The sequence below is a fragment of the Orbicella franksi genome, chromosome 8 (assembly GCF_964199315.1).
Source record: "Orbicella franksi chromosome 8, jaOrbFran1.1, whole genome shotgun sequence".
NCBI lineage: Eukaryota > Metazoa > Cnidaria > Anthozoa > Scleractinia > Merulinidae > Orbicella > Orbicella franksi.
This window is the reverse complement of record NC_138152.1, coordinates 6,499,646-6,510,695: the sequence shown is the minus strand read 5'-3', so window position 1 is coordinate 6,510,695 and position 11,050 is coordinate 6,499,646. Positions and strand designations below refer to the sequence as shown.

At 38.0% G+C, this 11,050-nt stretch overlaps 1 protein-coding gene across 1 annotated transcript in view; it reads right to left on the bottom strand.

The window, feature by feature from the left end:
* Window positions 1–749: 749 nt before the first annotated feature.
* The window catches only part of LOC145494119 (adhesion G protein-coupled receptor L4-like), a 21,236-nt gene continuing 10,935 nt past the window's right edge, over window positions 750–11,050 (bottom strand). Inside the window, exons 7-16 of the mRNA XM_081473586.1 lie at window positions 5,325–5,451; window positions 5,096–5,199; window positions 4,555–4,657; window positions 3,680–3,830; window positions 3,493–3,574; window positions 3,252–3,318; window positions 2,662–2,744; window positions 2,224–2,344; window positions 1,934–1,975; window positions 750–1,232 (exon numbers count right to left, since the gene is read on the bottom strand). Coding sequence (XP_081329712.1) covers window positions 1,053–1,232; window positions 1,934–1,975; window positions 2,224–2,344; window positions 2,662–2,744; window positions 3,252–3,318; window positions 3,493–3,574; window positions 3,680–3,830; window positions 4,555–4,657; window positions 5,096–5,199; window positions 5,325–5,451 — 1,060 coding nt within the window. The 3' untranslated portion in view covers window positions 750–1,052. The remainder of the gene's footprint in view (window positions 1,233–1,933; window positions 1,976–2,223; window positions 2,345–2,661; window positions 2,745–3,251; window positions 3,319–3,492; window positions 3,575–3,679; window positions 3,831–4,554; window positions 4,658–5,095; window positions 5,200–5,324; window positions 5,452–11,050) is intronic.

The following is an 11,050-nucleotide window of genomic DNA, read 5'->3' as shown; positions in this document are numbered from 1 at the left end:
AGTCAGAGATATTGAAAATCATATTAAAACAAAGAAATGTGTTTCGGGGGAGGACGTTTCTCTCGTTTGACGTCCTAGGGTTCCTTTGTTGTTTAAAAACATGATAATAATAATCATAATTATTCGACATCGAGCTGAAATCAAGTCGTAGGAATAATTCGCGACATGCTCTTGCTATAGTGACTCACATTAAGCGACGGTTGTGCAGACTGCATGGGTAAATAATCAAACGAGTAATTCAGTTTTAAGGTGACAACAACTATCGAATAAACATAATAGACGTTCGTAATAAACGGAGTCTTATCCATTTAATTCAAGAAATAAGACCAGCCGTCGCGAAGGCACTATTTGTAGATATTTCAAAAGGAATTTAGCTAAAGGTAAAGGTAAAGGCGACATGGAAGTAGATTAACGGACACAATTAAAAGCTGCTAGCATAAAGCAAAACCTAATGGAGAACACCCGGTCGGCGGTTTTAATACGAGAGAGAGGCAAGGCCAATTCAATGGAAAATGGTATTGCGATAGTATTCCACACAGTGTGATTCTCTAAATAATAATAATAAAAAGCTTGAATGTTAACGTAGCAACCACAGACGCCTGTCTTGCTTTTGGCCCTGTTGAAAACTCATTGATGTTATGAACTAAACACACGAGACGCCATGGTAATTTGTCACAAATTCTTGCTTTTCTAATAACCATCGTACTTTGAGTACTTTACAAGATTACGTCATGCATGACAGACTAAGATGCATACATGATGGTAGACATCACTGGCAGTGGAGCTAACAACAGCAAATCCTCAGAAACCATAACAAATTATTTGTCTTAGAGGTGATAGTAAATCTATAGTTGCCAGCCACGTAATTATTTAATCAGTTAATCAATGCCTCGTAGCTTCAAAGCTGACAACCCTCTAAAATACCTTTAACACAACAAAAATTACTTCTGGACGTTTGAACTCGCTTAATGTTTGATAAATCTGATTCTTAAAGTGACTTTAGGATACTAGAAAAGCAGGTAACGTACAAATAAAGTTTTAATCTATCGGCGCTACTTCAGTTCAAATATACTGTCGGTACAGAGCTTGCTGTTGTTGTCGCATGGCTTCACCTCAATTTCTCTCACAACGCCGACATCGCATTGATTAACCCGTGACTTTTCCTTGGCAGGTTTTTCATTGTTTGCAGCTGGAAAAATCGCATTTATCTTTCTTTTGAACCGCTCTCTAATCTGAAGATAAAGTACAGTAGAAGATTTAAGAGAAAAGAAGAAGAAGAAGAAGAAGAAGAAGAAGTAAAATATGAAACGGCAAGTCTGATCTGCGACTGATGAGTGGAATATTTGTTCCAAATTAAAACATAGCTGAACCACTTTGCCACTCCCCCACCCGTCCCCTCTCAAATAAAACAAACACAGGGCAACTCACAGGCCATCTCCGAAATTCTGACCAATCAAATTACAGATGGCAACGTAAGTAAAAATGTTTGATAATTTTCATATGACGCCATCGGATTCTAAAAACAAGAATTCCCCGACCCAGAGTTTTTAAATTACCTGCCTATACAACATCCGTAATGTAGATTTCCTCACAAGTTATGGCTTTCTTATTTTTTTAAAAATTCAGTTCTTTGCACCACACGGCATCAAGAAGACCGCAGAGGGCTATCACATGCGTTGAAAAGAATATCTAACGCTTCATTAAGATGAAGTGACCTCCATATTTGTACCATCGATTCGAGGGACACAAATATGGAGTAAATTTGAGTGAAATTTTGTGACGGATAATTTGACGATAAAATATCTCAAAGACCTGAGACTCGGATCGGAGAAGTTAATTACGTATTAATCTTCTATAACATTTCAAAACTTTTTCGTGGCGCGACAATGAAAACCAGCAATTGATTCACTAATTGTTATTAGGCTGCTCTTACCTGATTGCTTCTCACACAGTGTAGGAGAAAAATCAAGAATCCCTGTAAAAACGAATTATAGAAAACAATTGAAACGTGCCTTGCTATGTAAAACATAAATATAAAATATTAATATAAAGGTACAAAATATTTTTCTCAGTTTGGATGGGGTTTTAAATTGGTCTCACGTTGCTTGCCTTTTTCCATCGTCGCTATCTTAATGGAAAATAGCTTTAAAGTGTAATCAAATTCTCTGACGTTTGCGATAATTTATGTCTGAAACAACATAAGAAGCAAAATAAAATAAAAACCTGAATGGAGTTGAGAATTGTGAAAATGTAGACAAAAGCTGTGTGCAACGGAGCCAGAAGACCAAACAACCACGTGATCCCCAGCAGGGGAATAAACACCACGCATGCTTTGATACTAAGCCTGCAAGATAAGAAACAACAGTGTTGGGAAAAGGTCATCAAACGGCAATATTACACATGGCTTGTGTGAAGAGCGTGACTCAAGGTATATCTACATCTCGTCGGCACGGTTTCACTGAGATAAACTCTACATGTTTTTATTCTTTGGCCACGAGATAAAATCTGGGGCGAGTAGTCATCTCGCAGTTTGTTGTGGAACCGCCATTTAAATGGACAATATGGCTTCTCGTCTTGCCTTCCAATTATGGTCCACACGTGACTGCGTGATGAGTTTGGCTGCAGATTTTTCTTCCCGTTCTCAAATTAGCGAATTCCTACCGTATTTGCTCAATATGATTTTCTCTTGATGGTTGCATTGTGGTCATTTCCTTGATGACTCTCGCGAGTAACAGCAAGTTAAGCTTGAGAATAAACAAACAAACAAACAAACAAACAAACAAACAAACAATTGGAAATGTCCTTAATGCTTCTTATGAAACAGCCTCTGGTTTGTCGTGAATGAAACTTCAATAACGTGTACTTCGTTTAATGAGGCAAATATCTTCGTAGTGGATATTTCCTGATAAACTTTTGTCTTGACTGAGCGGAATGTTCTCATACATACCATTGCAGTTTAATAACGAAGGCTTAAACACAAAAAGGTGAAGTGCTGAACCAAGTACAGTAGTATATTGCAATACAGTATATTACAAAACAAATATACAAGGGGTACTGTGTCTTTGTTAGGCAAATTCAAATCAATTTTAATATATTAATATATTTACTGAAGGAGGAAACGACTGAATCTTTTTCCGTCGTTTGCATCAAACGCTACCCCCACCTCTTCCCCGGAGGTGGGGAAAATCGCAAAACCGAAAATTTTAACATTGAAATCAAAATAGTACTTTCAGGATAGGCTTCTTACTTACAACTTCGATCAACGCTACAAATGCGACGAATATCCAGATCAGATGGTTATCTGAAGACATCCAGCAGCTAACAGGCAGACGAAAAAAGAAATATAAAGTGAACAACTGCAAAAATGCTACAAACAGTTACCCTAAAATGGCGGATTCAGGATTGATTCATGAAATTCCGATTATGGCGGATAAATGGATTAAAGAGAGGAAAAAAGAGGAAATAATCACAAAAACAGAGATAAGTTCTTACTATTTGTCACTGACAAAAGTCTGGATTCCACCTTTTCCTGCAGCAACGCTCAGCGAAATGGCGACCATGACAGCGGGGAAACCTGCAGTGAAACAGGGAGATGTGTCTAGAATATACAGCTAGAACTAAATGCAGCTGGGCACTAGTTCCCAACAATAATGGCAAATGAAAATCGTACACAACATACCCCATGACAATACATGATAGATGGTCATCTTGTTGTTGATGTTATAAACTTTGACAACATACAAGTAAAGGTAGATTCCCTCGACGAGCATCCAACAGAAAGCTGCCATCAGAAAATACTGCATAAGGGCCGCTACTGCGACACAGACAGCCTGTAAAGCACAAAATGCATGTGTAATTAAGTTGTCACTTCCCCAGAAAAGTTTTCCCTCTCCCCCCATTTAAGCTACGCGGCCATCTTCTCATACATGTAGATCACAGTCGGGTTTTCCATGTTTTGTAGGGAACTCTGAGGTGTCTTTCATGATTTTTCTCTGACCATCAGTCGTAGTATGTTTTGCATTAGTAGAATCTAAAAGAATTTTTAACGGGATTCATAAAAAATATGAAATATATAACAGCAAAGCTTATTTCCGGTCAGTTGTGGATGCACTATTTAAACGAGCTACGTAATGGTTTTGCGCGTCTTGAAAAGTCTGGCCTAAATTTTTTAAGTTCTTTGTTTGTTGTTTTTCTTGTAAATCTACTCCATCCTTAACCACCCTTGTTCCTTTATGGTTTGTTGTGTTCTCATTAGTGGTTTTCTATCTCATTAAACTACTATTTTCAGGTTTCCTTCAGTCTATATAAAGGTAATTTTGCACGTAGTTAAAATAACTCAAAATGCCGTGACTGAGCTCCTTTGACCATTTTGACTGTGTGAGACAGGGTGAAAATTAAGGTGAGGCGCAAGAAGGAACTTAATAGAGCTTCACGAGTGTGTCTCATTTATGGAACACTTGCATGGGATTCCCTGCAGTCCTGTGATTACGTTACAACGAAAGGTGATGATTACTTAATGTGGAGGTCCTCATTGAACCTCGAGAGGTCTCTTACCTCGTTATCTGTGGCATCAATACCGGCAAAGAAGATTATTTGTCCAGACCCGAGAGACCCAGCAAGACTCATTCTTATTTGAGATAGAGGCTGATGAACATCGCTGTCCAAAGTCATAGTCATGCAACAAAATATAAGGACTGATTATAACAAAACAAAAACACTACCAAAGACACACTCGATACCTTAACTATGGAACTCTTGTGTGGCGAGTCTATAATAATCTATACCTGAAAACTTACAGAAAGGGGAGGAGGGATGGCGCAGTGGTGAGAGCGCTCGCCTCCCACCAATGTGGCCCGGGTTTGATTCCGGTCTGGTGCCATGTGAGGGTTGAGTTTATTGTTGGTTCTCTCCTTACTCCGAGGGTTTTTCTCAGAATACTTCGTTTTTCCTCCCTTCTCAAAACCCAACATTCCGAATTCCAATTTGACCAGGATAGAGCGCTCGCATGAAAACCAGCTAAGGCTGATGTGGCTTCCTCTCTAATCATTATAATAATTTATTTTGCTGATTTTATTAAAAGACTAAGCTTACTTACGTGAGTAGAAGATAAGTAATAACGGTGAGAATTATTCCAGTGATAGAGAGAGTTAATCCCACGTATGTGAGAATCTCCAATACCTTATCGTCTGTTTTTGTTACCTGTTTCACAAATTGGCGGCAGAAAAAAAATACAGTGTAAGCGTTAATAATTTGACATCACCATGATCACACATAGACAAATAACATAATTGTGAAAACGTCCAAGTGATTTCTATAAATATTACCTTAAAGTCATCACCATAGTCGAATAAAACAGCGAAGTGAGTCATATGATTGCAGCTGCATTCTGTTTGTCCTGAGCTGCTCTTCGATCTCACAACATGACATCCTTTCCCTGACCACCCGTCTGAACTGAAACGGGATGATTTTCTTCTTTGAAACAGAGGACATGTATAGAACAGCTTTTTAACTGTTCTGTCCCTGATTAGGTCAGCGAATAAAGTCAATCGACTGTAAATTGGCTGCTAAGCCCGCGTTGATATACCTCCGTCTGACGCAATTATTTTAGAGTAGAAACTCCTCAAGAGTACCAAAACGAAAAGCAGCATTTAGTAATTGTCTATAAAGTACAGTAGAATTGAGTAATAGTCGACTCTTTCTACGGGTTCACCGGCGCAATAAACTACGCGGGATGTTGCCGGCTAACGCCTAGCCTAATGGCTAGTGATTTACGAACTTTTCGGTAAACGCGCAGAAAGAGTGGTCTATTGCTTTTATGGAATAACTATGGAAAACGTTTGTCAAAGAGGGAAAATTAAATTTATTGTATTTGATTAAGTTTCTTATTCTCATCAAAATTCATGAGATGATGTGGCAAACCTATCACAGCGACTAAAAGAATGAAAGCACTGTACAATAGGTAACTAGACGCTCTGCTGCGTGTACCCAGGCAGTCGTTATACTGAGAAGCACTAGCTATACTGCAATTGAGCTAAATGTTCTGCATTTGAAGTTGTACGAAATTCAATCGAATCGATCTGCTTAAGCTCTTGTGCTTTTGATTGCATTTCTTGGAATCGATTAATAGTTTATTATTCGTTTGCAGGTCTTCAAGGCGTGAAAAGAGTCAAGGTCTTTATATTAGCCTACAAACGTTTCAGTCTATTTTCATCAGCCTTTGTCGTTGTTATTTGCGTTTCTCAAGCAAGCGAGACATTTTGAATTTCCGAGTTATGGCGGTGCGCGACAGAAACCTACGAACGCGTTTGTTAAAAAAACATATACTTATCTCGTGATTTTTAGCTCAATCAGAAGTTAAAGTACTAGGAAAAGTGCTTATGTAAACGCTTGTTTGTTCAGTACAGATAGCTCGAGATGTTGACACTATTTTCCGGCCGCAATGTTGGCGTACCGCGGAGGTAGTGGTCCCTGTAAATTTGTGCAAAATATTTCGACGAATATCTGAGCTTGGGAAAACGTACAGACTTAAAAATTCGCGAAGTGTCATCTCTATTAATCTCCTATAACATCACAATTTCTTGATTTAATCTACCAAGTGGTTTTCGAATAAATTTTTTATTGCGTCAGGATTGCGTGACAGTGCAAGCCAAGAATTGTTTTGTTAGGGTCAACATACATGTACAATAGTTTCTTTCAGCTTAAATGTACAATAACTCGCTACATGGGTTTCACTCTTGTAAAGACACATAACTCTGTTACAAGAAAATAACGAGAAAATATCATTTAGTTCGATATTTTATCTTTATTATACTTAACGAAATTTCTCAGAGCGTTTTACTTAGGTGTACTCGAACACATACATTCGTAAACAAATTCTCTAACCTTTCTGCTCTTGTTGCTCAGACGTTCTTGAGTTCGTGGTGGGATTCTACTTGGTTCACGATCATACGATGACGCTACTGAAGATACTTTTTATCAAGTTGAAGAGTTGATAGCCTCGGTTGATGGCTCCTTTGGTATAACATGATTCTTGATAAATTCACTCAAAATGTTCGCTAGGAAATTGATCTCTCGTAAGGCTTCCAGACCGACCCGTTCCGAAAACGCTTGATGTCTTTTAGTGTTGGCCTACCGCGAACGGTGTGTTCGTTTGTATATGATTTCATCGCCCCAGAAATCATGGAATCCATGCTAACTTTTCACGACGACAACTTCTGTGAATTCCGTGTGTTGTACAATCTCGTTCCTAGAGCCTTCGTTACCCTTGTCCAGCGGAACGGGAAACCGAAGACCTCTTGGATACAGCATTTCAGCTCAACATTTCATTGGCCAAAAAGAGAGCATGCGCAGATGTACCGGAAGTTAGGAAAAGAATAATTTTTTCCCCAGATTTCCAAATAGAGCCGCGCGCGATTGATGTGGAAGCTCTGGGTACGATCGCTTCGAGCGGGAATATGGCGGACAAAACACCGCTAAAGCCTTTGCCTCAACCTCTTGGTCAAAAATACGTTTGTAGATGTTGTAATTCCGGTTTCGTCAACAATCCGGTTGATTTGTTTGGACCTAAATCCTAGAGCGAGAACCTTTTAAATATTGCAGTGAATGTAACAGGTTTAAGTGTTTCGACGGTCTTCCTCGAAAGATTTGTAGAAATTGTCACACGCGGCTGAGGCAATTTTCTGAGTTTAAGGACTTGTGCCAGAGGTCTCGAAATGAACAAGAAAGCTCAGTTAGGCACAAGAGAGGAAAGAAGATGGAAGAAAGTCCTTCTTCGGCCAAAGAACAAGAGGCAAAGCGGGGTAAAGTGGGAGTCGAACGCAAAACTAGCTCAGCGATACAAGATATCCAAATGAGGTTTTCCCTTATCAACCCGCAAAAAGAAATGCCACTGGAGCTTACACTGCTGGCAAGGTTAGAATCCTGCCGAAATCAATTCGGCCACCTCCAGAACCAAGTCAAGGAATGCAAATTCTGGCGAATTCTGGCCTTCGCAATTGTGAGGTTTGTAAATTAAAGTTGCGATATCAATGCATGGTGTTTCAAATGTTGTGACTTTGTATTGCACCGCTGAGTTCAAATAAAGCTGTTAATTCTAACGTTGTGTTCCCTGTTAATATTCTTCAATCGGAGCTTAAATAAAGTTTACTACCACTACTCCTACTACTACTAATGAACCCAATATTTCATGAAGATCTGCAGAGATCCTAGAGGGAAATGGCTGGAGTAAGTATGTTGAGTTTTGTACTTTAAGTATCATGATAATTGCGTAAGCTCAATGCGAAGTCCTGGGAAGTCCTGGATATGTTGCCACCTTAATTTGGTAAGTACAGGATGGTTTGTTGAGTTTTTTAATTCATTAATGAATCTATCTATTGATTAGTAAATTAATTAGTAATCAAATTCTGATAATTAACTCTATAAACCTGTAATAATTTCTAATAAGTACTAATTCTTCAATAACATTGGTTGGCCACTGAGCATGGTTAAGTTGAGTTGTTTGATATATTAAAACTGTGTTAGAAACAATTTAGTTTGTTGTTTTAATTTACAGAGATTATGAAAAATGCATGAGTCTGTTGAGTATGCATGTAATGATAGCTGCACACCTATCTGTATATTATTATGTTATATATCTAATGAAGACATGTCATCTCAAGCTTTCTATTAGGACAAAAGTTTTATCTCCAGAAGAGACCAAGGCCATTTCTGATGCTGTCCAATTAGCTAGTCCTTATGAAGTTGCTGAGGCAGCTATGAGTATATCTTCACTGAGAAATGCCATGAAAAATGTGTTCCTGAAGGAGGTTGATAAACAGTGTTCCAACCTATGTGCCAGAAAAAGTACCCAGCCTTCAGTTCACCCTGTCCCTAGTGAACACCACAGATCTCTGGTGGAATTTCACTGGAATAATATCCTTACAGAAATGAAAGAGCGTGCTCCAGATGTTTTGGATTTCATGGTTGCCATGGCTGTGCCACAACTGAAAGGCAGCGATGGAAGACAAATAATGCTTCTTTGCACACAATATGGAATTCTAATGAATGTTAGATGCAGAGAGCTGTCTCTTATACAAAAGATGAATGCTGTGTTGCTGGGTGTTGGAAGTGCAACAAAAAGGGTCAGACAATACCTTACATCTTTCTGTAGCTACATTCTTGGCAACAGACATATTACTATTTTGTTCCTTAAGTTAATTTAATTGGAACTTTCGACATCAATATTTACAATTTCATTACCATTAACATGTCTTAAAATAATGCAGTTCCCATTTTGGTAAACAATAAACAAAGTGGGTTAGTACACTTTGAACAGAGTGGTGTACTAATATCAGAAATGATTTTTGCCAGTTAACATATTTAAACATAAAGAAATGCTAACAATTTCACTTGCAAAGTTAAGGTTTTTAATCATACTTAGATGATTGTACAAATTGGGACATAAAAAAAAAAAAAAAACATTCAAACTTTATTTTCCCTCATAATTATACATGTACTTGACAGACGTGTTTTTACATGAAGCTTGGTGCATGAGATCCTGATGCATTCAAATTACCAACTTGTCCATTAATGAAAATTTCATATTAATATTTTTTTCAACAGATCTTTGAGAGATTGAACAAAGCGTGCATAACACTGTCCAGGGAAAGCTTCCGCAACATAATGGATAGCCTTGGGTCTAATCTGACCTCAGTTATTAAAGCAAAGGTATGTTCTTTGTAGTTTAGGAGTAAGAACTTGTTATCCAGTAACTAAAGGAAATCTTGTAATACTGGTCTCCACATGCCCTAACGTAACCTTGTTTTAATTTATTGTGTTGTAGGTGGAGTCTGGTAAAGAGATCAGGGTTGTCTTTGACAACTTTGATTTTCCAGTTCTGGCAAATATTATTCTTTGCAATCATTGCAACTCAGACATGCATTGGATTGCTCAATACATCACATTCGACAGAGTTCCATCAAACCATTTGGATGATTCAAAGCCAGTTGTGGCAAACATTGTGGATTTTGAGAATGTAAGCTATCTTCTGAGTAAAGCCGAGCTTAAACAGCAGAGAGAGGATTACATTATCCTTGTTGCCAGAGTCCTCATTCAGTACTTCCCTGTACTTCAGCCCCTTCAAGATGCTATTCCTTCTCATATTCCACACAGGTACAATGTAAATTATACATCTTAACTATCCTTAAGTGAATTGCTCCAGAAAATATGTATACTCCCCCCTCCCTTATGGAGGGATTTTGTTCCCCTCCTCACCTCTGAAAATTCTATTTTTGGTTCACACTTTACCTTAAAGTTTACAAATTTTGTGCACCCTCCCCCTCCTAGTCCCCAGTCACCCTCCTCCTCCCAGTCATGGAATTTCCAATAATCCTCCATAAGGAGGGTATGGGTATTTTCTAGAACAAACCAATATTAAGAAATACTCTAATTATTATATAGGGTTAGTTAGGGTAGATGAGTACTCCTCCTACAATGAATATAGATTGAAAAGAGGAAATCTCAGTCATGTGAATTATTTTGTGAAGCAAGTGGCAATTATTATTATCATTATGATTATTATTATTGTTATTATAATTAGTTTCATTATTATAATTATTGTTTCATTTTTAGGTACTCAAACGAGATGGCTGAGAAGTCCTGCATTATAGGGCTGCCAGTAGTGCCCTACAATCAGAATAAAATTTCAGATGTTTGCCAGTACTTGCAGTGGCTGCAAGACCTCCTGTATAAAGTTTTCAAAAATGAGGTGACGTTTACAGTTAGAATTTAAGGAATATTCGTTAATTTTAGCATTAGAACAATATTTTGTTTGTCTGTTTCATGTTTCTTATCTAGATTTAAATATCAACAATGTACATTTTGTCTTTAGTTCTATTATTAAGTTCACTTTTCTGGTTACTGATGAAACAATTTACTAGTACTTGTATTATTGTAAAATGGTTGTGAAACTGTTTCCTCTTGTTTAACTTAAATTATAGTAGGAAGGGAACAGTGGGTGCAGGTGGGTTGGTAGTGGGTGGACAGCAGGCTCAGTCCAAAAACATTTGGGATT